This window comes from Lontra canadensis, unplaced genomic scaffold (genome assembly GCF_010015895.1).
Source record: "Lontra canadensis isolate GAN:19392208 unplaced genomic scaffold, GSC_riverotter_1.0 scaffold18, whole genome shotgun sequence".
NCBI lineage: Eukaryota > Metazoa > Chordata > Mammalia > Carnivora > Mustelidae > Lontra > Lontra canadensis.
In genome coordinates this window covers 23,994,787-24,020,726 of record NW_022631012.1, presented here as the reverse complement: position 1 = coordinate 24,020,726, position 25,940 = coordinate 23,994,787, and the positions used below count along the sequence as shown (strand labels likewise).

The 25,940-nt window shown below is 44.6% G+C and overlaps 1 protein-coding gene across 1 annotated transcript in view; it reads left to right on the top strand.

The window, feature by feature from the left end:
- Positions 1-14,998, top strand: part of COL3A1 (collagen type III alpha 1 chain) — a 38,622-nt gene extending 23,624 nt beyond the window's left edge. Inside the window, 28 exon segments of the mRNA XM_032860256.1 lie at positions 195-248; positions 367-420; positions 740-793; positions 1,323-1,376; positions 1,700-1,744; positions 2,310-2,408; positions 2,493-2,600; positions 2,859-2,912; positions 4,362-4,415; positions 4,500-4,553; positions 5,245-5,298; positions 5,909-6,016; positions 6,456-6,509; positions 6,801-6,854; positions 7,040-7,201; positions 7,319-7,426; positions 8,382-8,489; positions 9,165-9,218; positions 9,301-9,408; positions 9,851-9,904; positions 10,272-10,379; positions 10,669-10,722; positions 10,817-10,924; positions 11,733-11,803; positions 11,805-12,031; positions 12,897-13,084; positions 13,486-13,728; positions 14,681-14,998. Coding sequence (XP_032716147.1) covers positions 195-248; positions 367-420; positions 740-793; positions 1,323-1,376; positions 1,700-1,744; positions 2,310-2,408; positions 2,493-2,600; positions 2,859-2,912; positions 4,362-4,415; positions 4,500-4,553; positions 5,245-5,298; positions 5,909-6,016; positions 6,456-6,509; positions 6,801-6,854; positions 7,040-7,201; positions 7,319-7,426; positions 8,382-8,489; positions 9,165-9,218; positions 9,301-9,408; positions 9,851-9,904; positions 10,272-10,379; positions 10,669-10,722; positions 10,817-10,924; positions 11,733-11,803; positions 11,805-12,031; positions 12,897-13,084; positions 13,486-13,728; positions 14,681-14,827 — 2,640 coding nt within the window. The 3' untranslated portion in view covers positions 14,828-14,998.
- Positions 14,999-25,940: the final 10,942 nt, after the last annotated feature.

Genomic DNA, 25,940 nt, shown 5'->3' with positions numbered 1-25,940 from the left:
TTTTTTTTTTTTTTTTTTTGAGTTTTGAGTTCTGGGGAAAGAGTAGAGAAATTTATGGCAATCTAGTTCTAGAAAGGAGTTTTGGGTTGTGGACGCATACATGAGCGTATGGAAGGGGCAGATCAAAACTATTAGGGAATAGGACACTGAATGATTTCCTTTTGAAAATTAGTAAATGGTGGTTACTTCTTTAGGGTGCACCTGGCAAGAATGGAGAACGAGGTGGCCCTGGAGGTCCTGGCCCTCAGGTACGCAGCTTTCATTACCTTTTCCAGCTTTCTCTAGATGCGTTCGTTTCCATCCTATGGCTTCTGTTTATGATCTCCATTATCTCTGCCTCCCTAACTGCTTTTTTTTTGTCTTTAGGGTCCTGCTGGAAAGAATGGTGAAACTGGACCTCAGGGCCCCCCAGGACCTACTGTAAGTTCGCTCACATAACTTGGAAATGGAAGCGAGTGGGGGTGGGGCAGAGGAAAGACTTTGGGAATCTTATCGTCACCAACACTATGTCATCACAGTTCACCAAAGTGGTTTTGAAGCTTGGTTACCTCATTAGCTAAATGTTGACTAACTAGAAATGAGGATGTCTCCCTCGCACCAGTTCTGTAGGCCAGATTCTGCCCTTCCTCACACTGTTAAATTTCAATTAAGCAATGAGCCTGTTGAAAAGAAAACTGTGTGGACTAAATATGAAAGAATATTTTATAATAGAACATCTCATTATATTTTTCTACATTAGGGGCCAGCTGGTGACAAAGGAGATGCAGGACCCCCGGGTCCACAAGGATTACAAGTAAGAACTTATTTTCATATCCCTGGGTTTCCACTTCTACCAGATAATTCAGGACTTCCTCTCAAGAGCTGTCTTTGTTGAGCTAATTGACAGTTAAAATTTTGGATGACACTACTAAATTATAATTAATCTTAAGCTTAAAATTTGTGGTCTGTCTTCCCCCTTGAAATAAAATAAGTGCATTAGTCAATTTTTAATTAATAAATTAAAATTAATTTAATTAATTAATTTTTAATTAATAAAATTTTTTATGCTTATACTTATTTTTGTAATAATTTAAATCCACATAGTTAAATCAATCTTACCATACTCATCCATTCATTTTCATGTACAGCAGTAGAAAAACTAGAGGGAGAGAAACATTAAGTCTGGAAGATATGGTTGTCCCTTCTCTGTCACTGGATTTTGAGAGCCACAAATTTTGTAGCCTTGAAAAGACCATTAAAACCAGTTTGAATACCTTGCAGAAACATACATTGAGAAGATTTTCTGTAAGCAGTGTTTGAAGTGCAAGTATGATTCTTTGTAGGGTTTGCCTGGAACCAGTGGACCTCCAGGAGAAAATGGAAAACCCGGCGAACCAGTAAGTGACGTGCCCTTTTTTAAAAAGAGCTCAGAAACCAAAAGAATAAATTGTAATCATTTATCAGTCATTAGCTTTTGCATTTTCTCATGCCATAGTTTCTGAGTTTTAACATATAGTTTTTAAATATTCAACAAAGAAAAATTATTCAATCATAGGTATCACACGGAAGGTTTCCATTTTACCATGAAATGAAAGAAAGCGTACATGCTCGAGATTTAACAAATTGTACAAAATGCAAGCCAGTCACGTGTGCTATCTTGCTTATGTTCCTACAACATGCATTCTGACGGAGGCCTAATCAGATAATGACAATCTTCTAGGGTCCAAAGGGTGAATCCGGTTCACCTGGAACTCCAGGAGGCAAGGTAAGTATTTCCATCTATTTTCTAATTTCTTCAGCATTTTATAGAGCAGTTGACTAGTGATTCACTTTTGGTATATCAAAGCAAAATGGTCTTTCTTTAGAAGCTCAACACTGCAACTATTTGGTGAGTACACAGGGTAACTCAAGACATTTGCAGATTAGATTTGCTCCATCTGAAAAATCACATTTTCTGACATGAATAAATACTACAGAGGCAGCTATGGGCCTGAAATTGCAAAAGTCAAATCTTTCCAGGGCATTGACTCTGCAGGAAAACTGTGTTGGTAGAAAAGCTTAAAAAAAAAGAAATGCCACCATGAATAAAACAGTAAGAGTGTCCGAGGTAGCTCATCAGACCGGGCATGGAGTTTCCCTCCTTCACTCTGTGTCTCCATTTCCATCTCTCACTCCATTGATCAAATGTCTTTTATAACTACCAGCACTTTCCAGTTGTTCAAAAATATAAGTTCCCCAGTGGTCTACATCAAAATAATACAATTTAGGGTGTTTTTGTTTGCTGTTAGCCTTGGGTTGGCTAACAGGGCTCTTCTGCATTCCTACCCCAGGGTGATTCGGGAGCCCCGGGCGAACGAGGACCTCCGGGAGCCATGGGGCCCGCGGGACCGAGAGGTGGAACCGGCCCCCCTGGTCCCGAAGGAGGAAAGGTGACTCTGCACGATTCAGTTCTAGACTTTACAAAGTGTACTCCATTTCCTTCTGGTGGTTTACCATTTGTCCTTTAATTTCAGGGTGCTGCTGGTCCCCCTGGGCCAGCTGGGCCTGCCGGGACTCCTGGTCTGCAAGGGATGCCTGGAGAAAGAGGAGGTCCTGGGGGCCCCGGCCCAAAGGGTGACAAGGTAGGCACTTCCGTGCTATTAACTCTAGCATAGAACAGACTTCCTGGGTTAAAGGCGAGAAGCACTGCTGCAAAGCAACCTGTTTTCAGAATTAATGTTGCCATTTTCTCGGAAGGGGAAATTGAGGTGTGCTGCTGGAGTGACTGTTCGTGCGAACGCTCACCGGCCATCACGGCACGTCCTCAGGGTCACTCCTCTTCCTGGCCCAGTCTCCCTGCGGCTGCTTCTAACCTGATGACTCCGGCTCTTATCTGACAGGGCGAACCTGGCAGTGCGGGGGCTGACGGAGCTCCAGGGAAAGACGGTCCCAGGGTGAGTTTCCCCGCAGGGCACAAATAGGACTTCCCTGAGTGGGACGCGGAAGACTTCCCCGTCTCGACTTCCGCTGGTCCTAAAAACTCATCGCCGTCACTTAGACCACAGTTTGCCTTTTCTGACCATGAAGAAGACCGCAGTGACTCGATGTTTAAAATTCCTAGTTTATATCTGTTATTACCTGATGTTGATTCAACGCTGACGTGAGAATAGAAAAACCTCAAAAGTATAATTAAGGTCACAAACTGAAGTCATCATAAATCCAAGTCACTAAAATCCAAGATAATCAACACTGTTCAGAAATAAATTTTTTTATTTTATACACATGGTAATTCAGTGATACAGTCATACCACGGAATCCTACTTAGCAGTAAGTAAGTGCAACATTAGCGACAACGAAATCATGCAACAACTTACACAAACCTCAAGGACATGGGCTGAGTGAAACAGAGTCCATCTCAAAAGGGTGCGTACCGCGGGATTCCATCCATGCAACACTTGCTCGCTAACAGAGCTGATGATTGCCAGGAGTTAGGAAGAGGGGAGAGAAAGGTGCGTGTGACTAAAAGAGGGCATGAGAGGGAGTCTCACGGCAGTCGCACATTCGAGCATCGTGATTATGGCGGTCGTCATACCTGGCCACTCTTCCTAACGGGGCCTAGAGCTTGTCCTCACACACACCAGCACGAATGAGTGCGAGACCTGAATCAGCTCTGTGCATGGTCCCCATGCGTTTCTCGGTTTTAATATTGTACCAAGTCGTGTAAGATATTAACGTTGAAGGATGCTGGGAGACAGGTGCATAGCATTCCCCTGTATCTGCTTTTGCAACGTCTTGGGAATCTTCAGAGTAACCATTAAAAACAAACATCTCCCAGATACGACTGCGGCCAAGAGGCACGACTGTTAAGTCATTACACACGTGTCATACTTACCATTGTCGCCCTCAAGAAATTCATAGAAATTTCACTTTCGACAGATCAGATGGGTAGGCCATCATCCAATTTAAAAAAACCACCTAATGCCTCACATACATTGGCAAAACTCATATTTGAAAATGTCAGTTTGGAAATGTTAATATGTGCGTTTATATTCTGAGCAGTTAAACGTTTTGGATTATCAAGCAGTTGAATAAGGCAATGCATTTCAGTTCTTAAAAAGCTACTCCTGTAAGCTCTCACACCACATCACTTACCTTCTGCAATGGAGAGAAAAATGCATCAGTCAAGTTCCACCGAGTCTTACCGTCCTTTAGAGGCATCTCCATAGACTGACTCTCCGATGCCGTAGGCCTGGCGACATTTACACACCAAGGGAAGCACCATTCGAGCCACCATAGAAGTCATAGTATCTAGTTTATTAGGTGACTGCTATGTCTATATATGCTCATTAATAAAATTAATAATTTTATCTTTAAAATCAAAAATGTATTTCTACTTTCTTTAGGGTCCTACTGGTCCCATTGGTCCCCCTGGCCCAGCTGGTCAGCCTGGAGATAAGGTAACACTTCATACTACTTAGAAACCAAAAGAAAATGTCCCCAGCTTTGGGATGCAGGGCAAAGTTTTTTTCCTCTTTTTTCAGGGTGAAGGTGGTGCCCCTGGACTTCCGGGAATAGCCGGTCCCCGTGGTGGCCCTGTGAGTGTTAACGACTCTCCCTGTACTTTATAGCCCCACCCAGGCAGCAGGGACCCCTGCTTCCTTCCTTAGCAATTCTGCCCCGTGTCTCAAGGGCAGGATGACAGTTTCAGGAATTGTGTGACAAGCAAAGGAAGGTTCAAGTTCTGGAATTTAAAATTCGCAGCAGATAGTTTTAAATCAAGCCATCTATCCTAAATAATTCTGGAAAAAAATTTAAAATGCACAAATAATATACATTTGTAAATAATATTTCTTAAACTGCAGGATCTTGCCTGAGGCACCTTCTAGATCTAAATAGAATTCTCTCCCTTCAGGATTTGCAACTCAGGACAGATACATAGTAAATGGTCCTAATTAATTAATTGGTTGATTTCTCAAGTAACCCTAAGTATATTTTTAAATACTCACATTTTTTAGAAGTCATATGATTGCATGTGCTAAACCCTTCAAAATTCTCAGGTTATTTTTCTTGTAAATAATATCACAATCAGAGGCAGGAGGAACGGAAGGTTCTGGTGTGTCCACTCCTGGTTTTGTTGAGAAGTGGAAAAGTTCCCCAGTCGCGCCACGTTGGTCAGCTTCGCGTACTTCCTGCTTAAAGGAAAGAGACGAGATGTCCAGGGTGATATGTCGTGGTCCTGTGCGAAGGCGTCTTCACCGTGACCAATGACAATGTTTTCCCCTCCAGGGTGAGAGAGGCGAGCATGGGCCTCCAGGACCCGCTGGCTTCCCTGGTGCTCCTGTGAGTATGAACACGCAGCCCAGAACCCCTCTCTTGCTGAGAAACTGACGTTTGAATCTGGCTTCTAGTCAGGCCTCAGCTTCTCCTTCCCTGTAGGAGATTTTACCCCCACTCCCTGCGTGTGTGTGTGTGTGTGTGTGTGTGTGTGTGTGTGTGTGTTATTTTTTACTCCACTCCTCCCCTTTAAAAGATGGAATTAAAAACACTTGACTTTCCTTTATGCCTCATTAATGAGACTCGCATGATACCCTAGATTTTAAGACACTGACAATGTTGAAAGCTATTCCATTGTAAGATGATACTAAAATTTGCTCTGGGCCTTACCTTTCTCCGGCGAATTTGCTGGCGCTCCTTTCCAAAGCACAATCCTCAGAGAGCTTTTCTCCCTTACGACGAATAACATCCATTTTAACGTTTCCTGGATAGTTTTCTTCTATCCTGGAAGCATCTCTGTTGGTTTTGGTTTGGCCCGTCTTCAGAGAACGTTCCTTTACAAGTTTGTTTCAACAACTTGCCACCTGAAGGATTGTGTTTCTGAAGGAAGAGCGGGATGGGCCGGGGGTACCGGGAAGGACGTCCGCTCACAGGTGGCTGTCCTTTCTGAATGCAGGGACAGAACGGCGAGCCCGGCGCCAAGGGAGAAAGAGGTGCTCCCGGCGAGAAGGGTGAAGGCGGGCCCCCTGGCCTCGCGGGGCCTCCGGGCGGCGCCGGGCCTGCGGTGAGTGTCCTCTCTCACTCAGTTTCCAAGGGGAAAGCGCGTCAGTGTATCCACCGTCCAAGACTCCGTCCTGGGAGAGCTTGTCAAGGCGATGAGTATCGTCTTCCCAGGGGTACAGTTCTGACTTTGATGCCCCCACAGTCTGGATAGGACCCCAGTCCAGTTGCTCTGCCCACTTCCCAGAGTCACCGTTCTGTGGACTTTGGTCTGTTCATGTGTAGGCCCGTTGTAGCCCCCCCACCCCAGTTTTATTAAGATGTAACTGACACGTAGCAGTGCACAGGCTTCAAGCGCACTGCAGAATGGCTGGATGTACGGCTACGCTGCAAAAGGGTTATCACAATAAGTAGATTACTTGTTTTTCAAAGGCTGAAGGCTTCTTTCAAATTTTGATTTTGGTGAAATTCTGATGAACCATTTCTGCCTCCATTCCATATAGGGTCCTCCTGGTCCCCCGGGCGTCAAGGGTGAACGTGGCAGTCCTGGGGGTCCTGTAAGTATCGATTCTCATTACTGGTATCTCTAAACTGTGATTCGAAAACATTAATTCATATCGATCTGTACAAAAACGACTTCGAAAGCACTAGATCCCAAAAGAGTATAAAATCTATAATCCCTTAATCATATGCCGGCAATATGTGATTCTGAAAGGAAAACCAGCAAACCATAAGTGCTCCCAGGGTGGAAAGCAGATCACATTTCTTACCCTCTATTCTTGTTTTTAGTAGTTAATTATTCATTCTGCTTCAGTTTTGAAATTCAAAAACATATCACCCCTTCACAGGGTGCCGCTGGCTTCCCTGGCGGTCGTGGTCCTCCTGGTCCTCCTGGTAATAATGTAAGTATTTTTTTAAAATAATTTTTCTTTATTCCATAAAGAATATTCATGTATGCATGAGAGGAGAAACCTACCCATTGCCACTTTACTTTGTCGTAAATTCCATCTAAACTGCGGGTAAAAGCGGGAAGAAACATTGACCTTTTCATTATAAAACACTCAAATTTCAAAAAATATCTTTGCAGGGTAACCCAGGCCCCCCTGGCTCCAGCGGTGCTCCAGGCAAGGACGGCCCCCCTGGCCCCCCTGGCAGCAATGGTGCTCCTGGTAGCCCTGGGGTGTCTGGACCTAAAGGTGACGCTGGCCAGCCCGGAGAGAAGGGATCACCTGGCCCCCAGGGCCCTCCGGTGAGTGGCTGCGCTGCTCTGTGGATTGACAATACTGTTTTATTTTGAATTATGAATTCAACAGAGGAAAACAGAGTCACAGAGAGAAGAACTAAGGCTGTCTTTTTTATTCAACAGGGAGCTCCAGGCCCGCTGGGACTTGCTGGGATTACTGGAGCTAGGGGTCTCGCAGGACCCCCGGGCATGCCGGGCCCTAGGGGAAGCCCAGGCCCACAGGGCATCAAGGTGAGTGCGGCCGTCTTTTCCTGGACTGTTTCCTCTGGTAGCCTTTGCAGATCACTTAACCGCAGCAAGCACGTCATGAACAAATTTTCCTGTAAAAGATGCAAATTCTTGATATGTTCAGATTCTCAGGAAGCATGCATCTTATTTAAGGCTGCAGAACACAAAACCAATGCCCATCATACGGCAGCCTTGAACATTAACCCTAAGAAACTGTTATCACAGAAAATAACTTGCCACCCTAAGTACCTCTACTATGAGATGTGTGAGCGTTCCTTACTTCGTTGACTTTCAGTTTTACAGAGGGAACTAGTCAGTTTATGGACGCATGAAAGTCTTTCATTAATACCAATTTTGCATCAACTCAATTTGTTGAGTTGTTTCTAATTTTCTTTCCCTAATATTACTGTAACATACTAGCACGTTATAGTTAGTGTCTTAAATACCCACTTAGCAAATGAGGTAATTAAATTCTGTATTATATTGTAATGAAATGAAGATATAACATTTAAGTATATTCAATTTATATGAACATATCTAATAAATATATATATTTTTAAATGGAGCCAGATGTTCAGAATAACCTTCTGATGGTCACTGTAAACCTATAATTTCCTGATGGTTAATCATTATTTTTTTTCTCAAAATGGCCATGTCTCATTTATATATCTCATATTAGAATGTATTCTAAATAATATAATCATTGTCATTATTCAGCTCTTTGGCCAGAGTCACCTGGAAAGTAGGAAAATACAAGAAACTTACTCTTCTTCAATGACAGGGATAGCTTTAGGAACAAATTCAATAGAATTTTTAATAAAACAAAGCTTTTCTTAAAAAAATAAGGAAATCTCATAACATATTGATTGCTAAGATATACTAAGTTTAAAAAATAATTTAAAGTTAACAAAGGGTAAAATAAGTTGAAATAAAATGTCTTTTATTTCTTTGTGCACAGGGTGAAAGTGGGAAACCAGGACCTGCTGGTCACAATGGAGAACGTGGTCCTCCTGGACCCCAGGGTCTTCCTGGTCTGGCTGGTACAGCTGGTGAACCTGGAAGAGATGTAAGCACTAGTTCTCAGGAAATATCCGATTATCCTTAACGGTGTCTGGTAATTTATTTAAGCAAGGGTCAAATTGTGTCTTAATGTCTAAGAGTGTAAATATTGCCACATGCCAAAGTTCTCCTCCTTTCTTTAATAAGATGTCTCTTCTATTACAATTTAGAATAATCATCAAAGTTCATGTTCATTAATATTTGCCCAACGAACGGTCATCAATGGAAAAGACTGTAAAAGCTAGCTAAATAAAGACACAAGTTGGGGATGCAGAAGGCCCCAGTTTATAGCATTCCTTAGCATGAAAATGTGTTGCATGTTATCAGTGATTAAGTCTTTTCTTAAACTGTAGATTTCCATTATCAGCTTAAATTACTATTTCTTACACTCTTACTTGTTATCTCTTTCCTAAGGATTTTTTTAGACTTTTTTTTTTTCCTAACCACTTCTCCCTCTCTCTCACCTGTGAAATTTTAGTGCCGCAGATGTACTGCTTATCTACTGAAGTATGACCCTTTGAAGGGCCACAGCCATTGTAATAGCTAAGATTGTTTAGTCCCAAGAACCAATTTTTATCCTCTTTAGGATGTTCTTGCTACCATTGAGAATACATGGCTTAGATCAGATTTGAATGGTTGGCAAGAGTTTGATTTCTTCTCTCCTTCCTGTTTTTTTAATCAGGGAAACCCAGGATCAGATGGTCTTCCAGGCCGAGACGGGGCTCCCGGTGGCAAGGTATAATGAACATCGATACAGTGGGTTTGGGTACTTAACAGTGACTGCTGATCCTATGTTGCATCTGTGAATTTGTCCTCAGGGTGATCGTGGAGAAAATGGCTCTCCCGGTGCCCCTGGTGCTCCTGGCCATCCAGGCCCCCCTGGTCCCGTTGGTCCAGCTGGAAAGAATGGTGACAGAGGAGAAACTGTGAGTTTTTCATTGCTTACCTGTTTTCCTCAAAAGAGGGATTAGTCGGTAGAAGATAAGATGTGTCATCTGCCAACCAAATGATCTACTATCATTTCTTTTAGTTTTTATGCTACTCGTTCCTTAGGCAACTGTGGTAAGAAAGGTATCTGCTAAGCTTCTGGCAGTAGTTAATGGAGAATCATTACTAAATCTGAGGCAGCGTTAATCAGTCCAAGTGCACGTTCAGTGGGTGGACGCAGGCTGAATTAGCAAGACTTTCCCAGCTTTCCTGTCAGGCCCCTCGGAAAGACAAGCAGAGAAAGCACTCGGAAGGAGAAAATGGCACTAACTTTCAAAAATAGTGTGCATGCTATTATTCTATCACAGTGAGATTAACTTTAAATAAAACAAAGCTTTATCAATACACAAACAATTTCCTGCCTGTCTGTTTCTGTTTCAGGGCCCTGCTGGTCCTTCTGGCGCTCCAGGTCCTGCTGGTTCCCGAGGTCCTCCTGTGAGTTATTTTTTAACTATTCCACAGTCTAAGAAGTGTCCTACCTCCTGGCACGTTCAGGAAAGGGGATGGCAACACACCCCACCATGGAACAGAATTTTAACCTTGCGTTGATGACACAGAAAGCAGTTCAGGATCTAGAAGGTCCTGGGGGCCAAGGACCTATGTAGCAATTACTGGGGTTTCATGCAATGATCAGTCCAAAGTCAAAACTATAAGAAGGATCTTTAGTGTTGCATGTAGGCAGTGTCCGTGATATTTCTAGCTAATGGAATGTCATCAACTAGATTTAATTGCTATGACTTCTGTTTTGTTTCACCAATATGTACGTGTGTTTATGAACTTAATTTGAACTGTGTCTGTAAAGGGTCCCCAAGGTCCACGCGGCGACAAAGGTGAAACCGGTGAACGTGGCTCTACAGGCATCAAGGGACATCGAGGATTCCCCGGTAATCCAGGCGCCCCGGGTTCTCCAGTAAGTGCACCTGCCTTGTTAGAAAATCCCCTTCGGTGCGTGATGAGCTAGGCAAATCTGGGAGACCCAAAGTAGAAAAATGCTCATCTTTAAAAGTTTGTGCTAGAAGAGATGAGAAATGGATGCGAGGGCTTGGTCGAAACAGTAGTTGGCCTGAGGCGATGGGGAGATGAGGGAAGGGCACCGTCACATTCCGTGGCGATCCCCATGTTCCTGACTGGATCGTGAGTGTACGGTTCCCTCGCTCTTTCATAAGTGTTCATTCGTGTTTTCCCTCCCTCCCTTTCAGGGTCCCGCCGGGCACCAAGGTGCTATCGGTAGCCCAGGACCCGCAGGCCCCAGAGTAAGTCTCATAGAAGGATTTTGGAAGATCTGTATTCTTCAAATGTTCTAGCTGGAGGATATTCTAGAGTTGTGACATCACAATAACTTTTTAGGGACCTGTTGGACCCAGTGGCCCCCCCGGCAAAGATGGCACGAGTGGGCATCCGGGCCCCATCGGACCGCCAGGGCCGCGAGGTAACAGAGGAGAAAGAGGATCCGAGGTGAGACCGCGCTCAGACTGCGCCTTTATGCGCCGGAGACACTTTGTAAGACTTGGAACCTAGACAGTGAGCCAGATGCAATACAAGCACCTGACTTAATTTACAGAATGAACAATGACTTTTAGAGATTTTCTGCCCTTTCTCCATCACACTATAGCAACAAGAGAAAAAAAGAGCACCTTTTTTACAGTTTGATCAGAGAGTGGTCACTGTCAGAATGAAGACAGAAGCCCAATTAACCAAATGAACTCTGCTGGAGATCACCCAATTATGCTCACCGTAATGACTGGTGAGCCTGTAGTACCTCTTGTCAAATGGCTTCCGTGATTTCTGTTTTGCTCCTAATACCGTCATTCCCGATACCGTCCATCCCACATCTTTGGCATAAACAGAATAAAAGCCGTTATCCACACAAGACACACATTTGGTCATTGAAACACAGGTAAGTCATCAGCCCAAAGACACAGAGTTAATGTCGAATCTGGGATCCAAATCTAGGTTCCTGGTCATATTCCCTCTGGTGTGTCAGAGTTAGCAGTATTTACATCATTCATTCCGAGGAAACGTGGTAGACTGAAGTTTGTGCTCTAACTGCTCTGATTGGTACCCGGGGGGAGAACAGTAACTTTCATGGCAACACATTTGTTGTCGTTGGTTATCATTTGATCACAAAACAACTCGAGTAAACCTTTCTTAAGATAATTACGATAATATGTTAGTTGTTTCTGATGCATCATCTTGGCCCAGCAACGTACGCCTTCAGCAAAGAGCAAGCAACCTCCATGATGCCTGTTCTTACCCGTCCTAGGGCTCCCCAGGCCACCCCGGACAGCCGGGCCCACCTGGACCTCCTGGCGCCCCTGGTCCGTGCTGCGGCGGGGGGGGCTGCTGCCCTGGGTGTTGTTGGAGGAGGTGAAAAAGCTGGTGGTTTTGCCCCGTATTACGGAGATGAACCAATGGACTTCAAGATCAACACCGAGGAGATCATGACGTCACTCAAATCAGTCAATGGACAGCTGGAGAGCCTCATGAGTCCTGACGGGTCTCGGAAACAGCCCGCCCGGAACTGCCGAGACCTGAAGTTCTGCCACCCCGAGCTGAGGAGCGGTACGTGCGGGGCCCCAGGCTCATGGCAACGGGAGCTGGGAGAGGGCTGCCTGGATGAGAACTGGGGACTCTTCAAGACAGTCTTGAAGAAGCTGTAACAGAAGTCACAGTGTGGGATGTTTCCGCGCATCATTCCACAGTTGTCTGAGTGATAAAGCAACTCAGATCACCGCGTTTTCAGGATAAAATGGATACAACTTGGTACAGACGTAATTTGCAATTTAACTTTTGCAAGCTTTATTTAATGAGATTAATTTTTGTGATAAATCTAATTAGCTTTTTCATATTAAGAAACAGTTAAAAGAAAAATCCCAGACGTACATAAAATTATGTCAAATATTATAATACTGTAAGATTTTGCACATATGGGGTTAATTCTTTCTGAAAAACAAAAACTATTTCAGGTTTTCAAATACCTTGACATGGAACATTGCCTTTGTTAGAAGTCATTTCTGAAAATTACTTAAGATAGAGAACAGCATCATTCACAGGGACTTGGGGTTAAACCCACTGGCATAAACCTAGATTAGGCAAAAAGCTTACATTATTTAGAAAAGCCATGTTAAATAGATAATCATCTTAAAAAGAGGGAGGGATTTCAGTCAGAATGTCTTGGCTTAGTAGATCATTATTGTTCCATACAAGAAGCTGTATTTTACTTCAATGCTTTCTAATTATTGTACCTCTTTTTAATCTCCACAACTTCAATAAAAGTTTCTGTATTATACTATACTATAAAATACAAATAGATTAGCAAGCAACATCGTGAGTGCTGTACCAGATAAACAAACAAAATCATTCTGGTCCAAACTTCACTACTGGATTTTGTAACCAATTCCCATCATTCTTTTTTGTGACTATTCAGGAGAATATTGGGTTGATCCGAACCAAGGTTGCAAGTTGGACGCCATTAAAGTATTCTGCAATATGGAAACTGGGGAAACGTGCATAAATGCCAGTCCTCGGAATGTTCCACGGAAGAACTGGTGGACAGATTCTGGTGCTGAGAAGAAACATGTTTGGTTTGGAGAATCCATGGAAGGTGGTTTTCAGGTAATAAAGGATATACCGTTTTTTAATTAAGTCATTCCTACTTACCTGACTTTTTTAGTTTTTCCCAATTTTTCATCACAAAGCTAAATTAACAAATAAATAGAAGAACACAATGGCGTTATATATCCAGGTGACTACCTCCATAACTTTCATAACTTCTCTCCCCAAGCTAAGTGAGGTGGAATAATTCATTGCATGCAACCACCTTTCTTTGAATTCTTAACACCTGTTTTACTCTAGTGTAGGTTACACAAGTGATAAGAACATATTCATATATAAAATACTCATACACAAAATATATGACCAACCTGTGTTATAATGACCATACTGTACTGCGTGAGTCCCTTAGGACTATGGGTACAACTGACGTGTTTGATCGATCGTGTTTTTCCCCATCACAGTTTAGCTATGGCAATCCTGACCTTCCGGAAGACGTCCTTGATGTCCAGCTGGCATTCCTCAGGCTTCTCTCCAGCCGGGCCTCCCAGAACATCACGTATCACTGCAAGAATAGCATTGCGTACATGGATCAGGCCAGCGGCAATGTAAAGAAAGCCTTGAGGTTGATGGGGTCAAATGAAGGTGAATTCAAGGCCGAAGGAAACAGCAAATTCACATACACAGTTCTGGAGGATGGTTGCACTGTAAGTAGTGACCTTTTTAAAGGCATGGATCACAGCGATCTCAGCATTTCTAGTTTAATCATGCTATTTTGAAAAGAAGAAAAAAATAATGGCAGTGAACAAATGATTACATTTGGTGTGAGTTACATAGGATCTGCTGGTTCATGGCAGGGATGTTAAACACCACACACACACACTTTTCATCTCAACCTCCAGGCAAAACTAGTTGAAAGGAAATCAGTAGAAATTTAAATTCGTAATATAAACTTTATCAGATAATCTGGGTGGTTCCTATACATTCGGCATGCAAGCTATTATACGGACTCAATCTAAAATCTCTGCTTTCTTTTTAATTTTATAGGTTAGCTTTGAATCTATTCTTTGTTACTATCATTTATAAGCAAAGGGAGAATTCACTTCTAATAGTGACAAATTCCATGATGAGAGACTTACTTTTTAGTAAACCAACCATATCTAGTAGCAGTAACCAGGCAGAACCAGGCCTCCTAAAAATGGGGGGCCGTTGTCAGTCTCTACTGGATGTACCTTAAAGCTCTGTAAGACTTTTGGTTAATGATATGGTTTATTAGACCACCTGGGGGGCTCAGTCTGTTAAGCGTCCATCTCTCAATTTCTGCTCAGGTCATGATCTCAGGGTTGTGAGTTCAAGCCCAGGTGGGGATCCAAACGGGGGGTAGAGCCTGCTTGAGATTCTCTCTCTCCCTATCCTGCTGCCCCTACCTCCTCACATGCACACACTTTCTCTCTCAATCTCTAAAAAACCCCAATATGGTTTATTATCTGGGATGATTATAGCTTTAAAATGGAAAACGTCTCACATTCATGGAAGGTAACACGGCAAGTTGGAAATGCCCTTAGGGCACACGATTTTCTTAAACCTGGTCAGTCAGAGGAAGCGTCTAAGTAATTGTAACGTCATGATAGCTCACATTTTTTCCCCTCTTTTTCACAGAAACACACTGGGGAATGGGGCAAAACAGTCTTCGAATACCGAACGCGCAAGGCTGTGAGACTACCTATTGTCGATATTGCTCCCTATGACGTTGGTGGTCCTGATCAAGAATTTGGTGTGGACATTGGCCCTGTTTGCTTTTTATAAACCAAACTCTCCCTGAAACCCCAGCAAAAAATTTCACACTCCGTATGTGTTCCTCTCGTCCTAACCCTGTCAACCAGTACAAGTGACCAACTCAATTCCAGTTATTTATTTCCAAAAGTTTTGGAAAAAGTATAATTTGGCAAAAAAGGATACTTTTTTTTTGTTTTGTTTCGTTTGGTTTTTTTTTGTTTTTTTTTTTTGCTGTTACACCAAATACAGTCCAAATGCTTTTTGTTCTATTTTTTTACCAATTCCAATTTCAAAATGTCTCAATGGTGCTATAATAAATAAACTTCAACACTCTTACAATAACACTGTGTTATATTCTTTGAATCCTAGCCCATTTGCAGAGCAATGACTAGGCTTACCATCAAAAGATAACCATTCCTTCTGAAATAGTCAACATGAAATTAGAAAAGACCTCCCTGTTTCAACTACCTCAACCTGGTCAGAAATACAGATGAATTCTAGAAGACCTGGAAGATAAAAAAAAATTATATAAATTAACAATAATTTCCTAAAATATTGGTAAAAGTATAGTACAGGAATTTAAAGAGACATTTTAAAATCTACAATTATTTTAATCTTGGAAATTAACTGCTTTTAAAGGTGCTTTTCTCTTTTCTTGTCATTGCTGAAATGATCAAGATTACCGATATTTGGGAAGGCTTTAAAGACACATGTTATGGTGCTAATGTACTTTCACTTTAAAAACTCTAGGTCAGAATTGTTGCCTTGCATTCAAAACATAAATGCACACCATCTGTACATGTCTCCTGTCAAAAACATTTATTGGCGTGTCACTTCAGGGGACTGTCTCCCTTGATCCTGTAAAAGTCAACAACAACAAAAGACAAATAGTGGGGCGCTTTTGTCACAGTAACACAGAGAATGTGTTGAAATTTAACTTTGTAAGCTTGTATGTGGTTGTTGATCTTTTTTTTTTTCCTACAGACACCCATAATAAAATATCATAATAAAAACTTTCTGGCTTTTGTCACTGTTCATGGATATAAGAAATGAGTGTGTACACTCAAGAACTCTGGTGATCTTGGAAAAAACATAATGAATTCTAACTCTGTAGTTAGGAATGCCATGACCTCAAGAATATGGGGTAATAAGCTGTGTTCAGAAGAAAGATGGTGCTCCGTGGGAAATCTGGAGGATTTTTAGGTCATATTCGGTGAAACTACTGGGGTATATTGAAAACTTAGGGCATGCCCTTTGAGTCCATTACCAGAAACAGAAACATAGTCAATTCAGTTGTCGAGGAACAGGGAGGACTCGGGTGGAGGATGCCGGTGATTTACTGGAGTGAGGGGTGGGGGTCTGGCAAAATGAGAACAGCCGCCAGCTGGGGCTCGTCTACCCCTGTGACACACTTCTTTTTGCCCTCTCGGCCCTCTTCCACCTTCAAATTCTTACTCTTTTACTTACTATAAGTATGGTCTTGCACATTTGAGTTCATATTGGAAGTTCGTTTCCTCTCTATGGTTTATAACAATCATGCTACTTTCAGAAATAAAAATTCCACCAGTCACAGGTCACATCAGGAACCCACTTACCCTCCATGCTGGAGGAAACCAATTCAACAGCTTCTTGTGCAGCTTTCTAGAGACACACACACACACACACACACACACACACACACAGATATGGAAGGAGAGAGACCGAGAGAGAGAGAGAGGCAGTGAGAAAGCCCATTTGCATTATGCGTTAAAATTAAATTACTTGGAGTTTTAAATTTAGGCATCTTCAAAGCCAGAAATATTTGGCTAAGTCTCCTCACAGCACCTCACTCTGACATTGGCTCTCCTGCCTCTCTCTTTCTCACGTATAAGGACCCTTATAATTACTTGGGTGCAACTGGACAATTTAGGATGACCTCACCTTCTCGAGGTCAGTTGATGACCAACCTTAATTCTGCCAGCAACCTTATGCCCGAAACAGCATCGTGTCCAGCATTGTGATGTCTCACCGGCTGCTCTTGGGGTGTGATTTTGAACATGGCTCCGAGTGTAAGCGCCCTCTTCACATCTGTTTATTCTATGAGCCTGTGTTCTATAGCTTTCTCCGAATTTCCCTGAACTTTAGACAAAATCTATAAATTACATTTCTACTTAAAACAGCCCATGTTGATTTAGGTTGTCTGTAACAGTGAACCCTGACTAGGCCAGCACCTGATAAGAGCAGTGATGGCAATGAGCAGAAATTCAGGAAAATGGGAAAACTCCGGGATCAAATATTTATACTGGTCAGGGGTAAGTATAGGAAAATCCAATCTGCGTACAGAGATGAGAACTCATCAGTCTGTGCAGGTCGGGCTCACCTCTGTGACCAGCCTGGAATGACCTGCCCTGGGAAGCCAGGTCTGAGGAGGATGAGTGACCGCTGCGACACAACAGGATACTTAAATCTCATGGGAGATTGCAGGACAGCATGTGGGTGTGTCTGCTTTACCGCTGATGCATGGGAAGAGAATGACAAGTTCAGATCCATACCTTTTTGGCTCGAGATGCAAAACGAAAGCTGTGGCCTTTCCCTGACTATGCTAAAATAAATATATTAACATGAAAAAACATATTTTAGAACTCATCTTTTTGCACAGGTTTGAGATAACCAAGGAGAAAATATAATTCTTAATTTTGCAGATCAGCAAACTTCAACATAAATCTAAATGGGTTTTCAAATTCTTTCTTTCTTTGGTACAAAACTAGGAAATAATACCACCCAGAAGATTGCATGGGGGTTTTGAAAGAATTCTCTTCAAATATTCCTCTTTCACATTAAATTACTCTAGCCATTTAAAATAGGACGCTTTATTTCCTGCCTGCTGAAATTTCTGCCTTTCTTGAAATGCAAGATGCTTGCAAGCAAAGACTAATTCTCCTCATACTTCACTCCCACCACTGCTTATTTATAATTAGTGTCAGATCCCAGAATGCACATTGTGTAACAGTTAAAAAGTCAATCTCAGGAGGAGGCTTACACATAAAAAGAAGGAAAAAATTTAATTAATATTTTCTAAAATCTGGGCAATATGTGTGGAAGAATTGTGCAATTCAGAGCAGATGAAATTCACCAATATGTGCATATTAAAAGAAAATTCTAGAAAGATCCCATTGTTAATATGGTTGGTTGACCAAACCATACCTCAGAGGCAGCACAAATTAAATGAACAAAATGATGTGAGACATCACAAACAGTCCTTCCAGGTGGAGAATTAAAGTTAGGAATTAAGACTAAAATGTTGGAATGGCTTACCCTACATGAAACGTAACTTCCCTTCGAACTGTGTTCTTAGGGTGGAACACCAAGGTCTCAAGAAACTCATAGTGAGATGTTCCGGCACCTTTGGAAACCTGCTTGGAAGTGTGACTTTGGTCTAGAGATGGAAGTAGAAAACAAAACAAAACGATACAGCTGAAATAAGCTTGTTGGTTTCAGTGGAGATGACAGCAGTGGTCAGAAGCCAAAGAGCTTCTCTACCTTACAAGAAACAAAGTGAGAAGAACTGTAAGAGACACAGGGCCAGAATAGTTCAAAAAAAAGGCCTAAGTCAGAAATATAGTATCTTTGGTGGTGGCTAATTGATAAAGGTCTACCATTTTGGTCCTACCACTTGGGCTGATCATGACAGTTTTACTTAGTTTTTTTTTTTTTTTTTTTTTTTTTTTATAAACAACAATGTCAAACAATTCTGGTGCAGGTAGAAAGAGCTTGGTTGAGCGATTACGCGGGACATGACTTTCCATCCAGTTTCCAGACTACGAGACAGTTCGGAGAACCAGCACCCTGAATGAAGTTCAGAGCTTTGGAGGAATCGCCTTCAATAACAATGTAACTAATGAGCCAAGCATCATTAATAGGAGCCAACATTGTTCTAGTCAGTTTAAACTTATTAATTTACCAAAAAAAAAAGAGAACAAATTTTGAAATACTATGTAAATTGCCAAAGGTCACCTAGCTAGTAAAAGGTTAAAATTTGGGGTTAAGATTTTAGCACAAACAATCTGAATTTAGAGCTAATACTCTAAGCCATGACAACAGCCTAAGTTATCACGTTAGTGATACATTGGGGAAAGGATAAATGCCTTATCTTGGGGGCAATTTCTTCTCTGTCTCTGTCATCTTCCTCTTGCCAGTCATTAGAGCGTCATTAGTTTCTCTAATATCTCCCCTAGACAATCTCAGGTATGTCCAAAACTCGAGTCAGCACTTTTACTGAAGATAACTCACAAATTCATATCTGTATTTTGTAGAACAAATTAACCATGTTTTCAGTGGCCTGAGATCTCCACCGAAATCTCCAAATGTCTTTCACGAAGCCACCAATATGGAGATCTTGAAGATCGTGCCGGACAGAGGCAAGAGCAATGGCAGAGGTCCTGAGAGACGGAAGTTCTTGGTTGTTCAAGGAGGAACAAAGGGGCCGGATGGGAGCAGTTGGCATGTGGGAGAGTGGCACAAGAAAAGACCACAGAAAGAGATGGGGAGACAGATTGCACGGCGTTTGAGAGGAGGGGTGACCATTGGTCTGGCTTTGCCTGGGGGAGCACTATTTGTGGGTACTTCCTTGATGTCTCATGACATTCAGCATTTTAGAACTCTCTAAGTACTCTGACTTGATGATATTAAATGGCCACCAACTTCTATTTGGCCACTGTGAGGACCTTGGCCTTTGCTCTCAGTGAGATGAAAAGTCATTGAGCAAATGGACAGCATGATCCGGCCTACAGTTTTAGAGTGTTGCTGTGGTGGCTTTCCTGAGATGACAGTGTGTTGGAGCAGAATCTGTGAGAACAGGTAGGAGTCCATCACAGTCACCTGGGCCAAGAATCACGGTCACTTCCACCCAGGAGGCTAATAGTGGAAGTGACGAAAAGCCATTGGGTTCTAGGTATATGTGATTATAGAGGACACAGAATTGCTAATAACTTGGATGGTGGTCTCAGAGAAAGGGGGATGCCAAGCCTGAATCCGAAGCTTTCAGCCTGAGCAACTGGGAGAAGAGGGTTGTCAATAGCTGAGATGGAGGAGACTATCAAGGTTAAAGATTTGAGGGGTTCAGGACCCCAGGCTGGGCAGGTTACCCTGGAGATGCCTCTCAGTCACCTAAGTAGACTTGCTGAGCTGGTGGTCAGACCAACCTGGAGGTCAGGGGAGAGGTCCCGGTTAGAGAATCACACTTAGGAGTTTCCGCATATGCATGGCTTCTACATCCATGGAAGCAGATGCAATCCTCAGATAATGGAGCGTAGAAAGAGAGAAAGCGAAGAAGGACTGAACGCTGGGGTGGTCCAATGTTTACAGTTTGGAGGAATGGAGAGGAAGCAGCAAAGAAGACAGAGACGTCATGAAAGGAAACCAGAAAAGTGCAGTGACCTAGAAGCAAGGAGAAAAAAGGTTTGTTGTCTCAATGTTAAAATCATGGTATATTAGGAGGATAAGTTAGCTTAGAGTTGATCCAGTCCAAGGTCGCTAGTCACAGATTTTAAACAGGGAGCTCAAGTGAGGCTTTATCAATTTCCCAGTGTCCAGTAGGCTACACACAATCCCCCCACATGTATTGCTGCTTTAAGGCCATATTATCCCTTTATTGTCTCTTCTTTGTTGGAAGATTGAATACAACTCCCTTTACCTCCAAGCCAGTGTTTGACAAAAAATTATTTCACTTCCTCGTTTTAAATAAAATATATTTTATAAGTCTTGAGGATGAAATTTATACAGACATTACAACATATTTGGAAAATGCAGACAAGGAGGAAAATTGATTCACCTTGTCCCATGTCAGTGGATACTTCCTTATTCTATGTATATTCTAACATAATTGGGACAATACTGCAGAAGCACTTTTGTATGTGGTTTATTCCATTTCATGGGATACCACATTATTTAAAATTTTTTTTGATTTTAGTAATAATTAGGAAAACCACAGGAGAGGCTATTTTTTAAAAAGTAATGGCTACAAAGCTAAAAATCACAGCAAAAAATCCTCACTTTTATCTAGTTTATATCAAGATTTTACTTGTCTGGGTTCTATCTTAGAGAAATACGCTTATTTTTAAAAGTGAGTCATAAGCTGTGAAAAATATTTTCCTTTCAGACATAATTCTCCATTGAGTCATAGCTCACTAAGTGAGCTTGACAGAACATTAGTGAAACATTCTACATGACAGTGCACAGATGAAAGCTCTCACCAGATCTCTGTGCTCCCCAGCCTGCCACACTGCAGTTTTCACAGATCTTATAAAAGAATCACTTGTTGAGCTCATGCCACAAAGGAAAGAAAAATGTCATCTATGGCCAATATTTTTTAAACAAATTCTTCTCTGATGATAATTTTGTTCCTCTTTTTTCTTTCTCATGTCTTTAAACATTGTCCAAAAACACATTTCCTTTTGAAGCTCCTTAGTGTTTCACTAAAGTACACAGAATCACTTGACATCTTCCAATCATATCTGATATGATTCTTACCAACAGAAGTCAAGGTACCCTTTAGATTCATAAAATTTATAAATGGGAATTACTACATTTCTATATGTTTTGTGATGATGTGAAAGCAAGGATATGCTTGTTGCAATGCTGAAAATGAAATGTTTCATAATTAAATAGGTGGGAGGGGAAAAAAGATTTAAGCTCTTAGATTGGGTTGTCTGGAAACAGATAGCAAGGTAGCAACCTGTGAGCAGAACGTTCATTAAGGAGTCAACTCAAGTCCAGAAAGGCAAGCTTGGGTGGGAGGAGACTCTGACCCACATGCAATGGACAGTGAGGTCTTGGACCATCCCATAATAAGTTCCGGAACTGAGATGGCCTTTCTGAGTTGTTAGAGTTCCCAATAAGGGGGAGGGGTTGTTCATCCTTGACTCAGACAGTCACTGACTGGGCCAGAACCTAGAAGGGGTGGGAGGTGTCTTCAGTAAGGCAGTCTTGGTGACTAAAAGCAATTCTCAGCGAGAGGAATGGCTGTGGATCCTCAAAAACAGGCAGTCCCAGGGGCGGTGAGTGCTTTGGCTTTGGAGAGAAAGTACGAGTGGAACAACCTACTGTCTACTATAAGCTCCTGCTCTGTGCTCAGTGCTCTGCTAAACGTTATAGGGGGATATAATATGTAGTTGCTCCTCCTTAGAAATGTGTCGTCTGTCTAGAATTAATAAGTTGAACCTATTTGAAATAGTGCAAATACATCAAGGTGGTTAGCAATTAAGTGCCAAATTGTGCCGGACCCACCAAGGAGACACGGACACTACATCAGAAGAAAGAATGGTCAGTGATGATGATATTGTCCGGACAGTCTTTCAGAAAGTAAAACTTGAGTTGTGGAGTGAAGAAGGATATGATTTGGGCAAATGGTGGAGAAAGGAAAGCCATTGCAGACTAAAAAACGAAAGAAGAGAAATAAAGCAAGAATAATTATTCTATTCTCGTGGAATAGTGAAGAACCCAGGCTACTTAATACACTCATTTCACTTCAGCAACATCATTGAGCAATTACAAATGCAAGGCCCAGAACCAAGTGCACAAGAAGAGTCAAGGGGAGTGAGACACCATGCCGTTTAGACAACAACATGTCATGGCTCAGCGTGTAACTTGGATTAGAAAGACGTGAGGTACTAGAGAGGCACAAGGAGGGAACAATTGTGCTCCCTTAAAGGGCTGTTCGCAGAGGGTGGCCTTGGAGCCGACTTGAAGTAACAACGTTTTCAAGGAGAAAGAGAAAGGGAGTTCCCGGAGAATGCTGTAAAGGAAGAGGCGCAGAATCCTGAGGTTTACTTGGTGTTTAAATTAGCCCCGTTTCAGGTGGAGCTTAGCTGTCACTCGCTGCTGGGATGAGATGGGGCTGGAAGTACAGTCTGGCCCCAAAAGCTTCCAGCAGTTCGATGACAGGTGTTTGTTTTTGTTTTTGATCGGATTCTTAATGTAGAGCCAAAAAAAGCTTTATTTATTGGAAAACTCTGGCTGGAGGGGATCCAAGGACAAGGGGGTGTGGGGAGATGGATCGGATGAACGGGCGGTGAGGAGAGGTCACTGTGAGGAAGGAGAGAGTCACCGTTTTAGGGAAGAAGTTAGTAAGACGAAAAAAAAAAAACACTTGACCAAAAAATCAAGGCCCTTTTTCCCCCAAGACTAGGCTACAGCGTCACAGAGTGTGGACATCCTTGCTGGGAAAATTAGGTTAGAGAGGAAATGGGGTCAGCAAAAGGAGGACACGGAGAGTCAGCAGGAGCGGTTCCTGTCCAGCGAGGGAGGACGGAGACGGAGCGGGAGGTCACCCAGGTCGTGTCTCTCAGCTTTCGACGTGGCACTCGCACTCGCCAGTGACTCACCCGGAGGAGCGGCTGAGCACGGCCGCGTGTGTGACTCATCGGGGAACAGCAGGTCGGGGGCGGCTGAGCACAGCTGGCAATGACCCTTCTGCAGATGCTCGATGACCTCATCTGGCTCCGGACGAAAGCAGGAGGAGGGATACAAATGAGTAAAGTTGTCCTTATCATTTTTCTGCACATTTTTTGCTCCAATAAACTTCAGAATGATTTTGTCATGGTCCATGTTTTTAAGACCGTATAGGGATTTCGAGTGGGGTTGTATTTAATTTAGGCATGAATTTAAGAAAAAGAACTACATTTTTCAAATACTGAGCTTCCCTATGTGAGAATGAGGGACTTTTATTCCCATTTTATCTTACTTTAGGTGTCTTAGTGGAATGTTAGTGTTTTAGGCAGGATCTGCAGACTTCTGGTCAGATACAGTCTTGGGTGCTGTGAGCTGTCACCGCCGTGGGGACAGAATAATCTCTCCCACCGCGTTTCCGGCCCGCGGACACCAGCAGAAACGGTTAAGGACAGGACGCAGTGACACTGACGTTTCACACGGGTACGCGAGTCACGCGTCAACACTGTAGATGCTTGTCGTGTCTCGTCCCGCGCTCAGCGCACTTTGGACAAACACAGACACCGGGCGGGATGTCAGATCCTCGTGCACAGCCCCTGCCCTTGTCACAACTGCAAGTCACAGCGCAGAGCGGCCGAGGAGGTAATCACGCGCGCCGGAAGCCTTGGGGTCGCTGTCAGGAACCCACGGCGCGCAGGGCCGTCATGGCACCGGGCGGTGGTGAGGACGGGGATGTCGCCCGGCAGAGCCGCGGGGAAGGGGCCGCCGCGCGCGGGGACTTGGACGGGACGCGGAGCTCCGAGGACAGGGACAGAGACGCACCGTGTGCGCGGTGGGGTCGGGCAGACAGTGACGCCGCGAAGCTTGGGAATTCGGGTCACCGCGGAGACTCGGAGTTTGAGGATTTTCATCTTCATCCTGGGAGACAGCGCTGGGGGTTCTTAGGCTGTGGGTGTGCGCGTGCGTGTGTGCGTGTGCGTGAGAGCGTGTCTGTGCGCGTGAGTGCACGGGCGTGTGTGTCTGTGCGCGGGTGCGCACGCGCGTGTGTCTGTGAGCGGGTGCGCGTGCGTGCATGTGAGTGTATGCGTGTCTGTTTCTGTGCGCGTGCGTGTTTGTGTGAGTGTGCGCGCGTGTCTTATGTGCGTGTGCGCGCGTGAGTGTGTACATGTGTGTACGCAAGTGTGTGAGTGTGCGCACGCGCGCGTGAGCGTATGCAAGTGTGTATGCAAGTGTGTGTGCAAGTGCGTGTCTGTGTGTGCATGTGCACGCGTGAGTGTGTGCATGAATGAGCGCGCCAATGTGTCTGCACGTGCGTGTATGAGTGTGTGCGCGAGTGTGTGTGCGCGAGTGTGCGCGCCAGTGTGTGTGCGTGTGCGCGCGCGGGTGTACGCGAGTGTTGCGTGAGTGTGCGCGCGCGTGAGTGAGTGTGCGTGCCAGTGTGTGCGTGTGCGCGCGCAGGTGTACGCGTAGGCGTGTGCGTGAGTGTTCGCGCCAATGTGCGTCTGCACGTGCGTGTATGAGTGTGTACGCGAGTGTGTGTGCGCGAGTGTGCGCGCCAGTGTGTGTGCGTGTGCGCGCGGGTGTACGCGAGTGTTGTGTGAGTGTGCACGCCAGTGCGTGTTGCGAGTGCGCGTGCGCGTGCTGGGCGGAGCGGCCGGCGACGAGGGCGGCGGCGCACGGACCGGACCCCGCCGGGCCCCTGTCGCTCTCAGGAAGGGCGGGGACGGTCGCCCGAAGCCCGGCGCGGGTCCGAGGACGGGCCCAGGACGGACGTGACGACCGCGCGGACCCGCGCCGCGGCCGGGGACACGGACGGACACCGGCCGGGCTTGCGACTGTGCCGGCAGCCTCAGCGCCCGTTCGGTCCCTGGAGGAACCAGTGTCTTCGGGCGCCGCAGAGCGACGCGACCCGGGCCGAGGACGACGGTCAGCGCGGCCGGAGCACGAGGCCGCGGTGACGGAGGAGGCTGGGGGACGGTCCCGCCGCGTGCTCCCCGGCGGGGCCGCGGCTGGTCCCCGGGAAACCCCCCCTGTCGGGCCGCGACTCCGCTTCTGTCCGCGGCAGGACCCAGCGCGTGCGGCCACCGGGGCTGCGGGGCGGCCCGACGCTGCGTTAAACTCGGTGTCTCCGGTTTTCACAGGACGAAACCGAAATACGCAGCGACGCGGGAAATCTGCGGGGGGTGGGGGGGTGTCGAGACCGACGCCTGCTCTCGGGCGCGACGGACGGACGGACGGACGGACGGACGCTGAGGCCGCTGCGGAGGTGCGGACGCGGGACCGCGCCGGCCCCGACACACGCGAGGCGAGCGTCTACGCGAGCATCTCCCCGGCTCCGGCTCCGGGGACAGACGCGCTGTGCTGCGCAGTTTGGGGCCGGGACAGGACGACCGCGCTTAGGGACAAGGCCAGGCGGCGACAGAGCGCGGAGGTGAGGGTGACAGGAGGAGACGGACCCCTGGGGCAGCTGGCACTCAAGTTCGCATAAAATGACACATCGAGAAGGGGCCAGAGAAGCTGCAAACGCGTGGACGCACGTGCCTCTCGGGGTCATACGGTGTCACGGCCGTGGTTAACCACGGTTGGAACTTGGCCCCCAATGAGCTTTTAGGAGATTAATGATACACTACACGTTAATTAATTAATTGAGTTGAATCAAAATTAAAGAAAAAAAAACAGAAAAGAAAAAGATTATTTTTAGTCGCTCCTGAAATCTTCG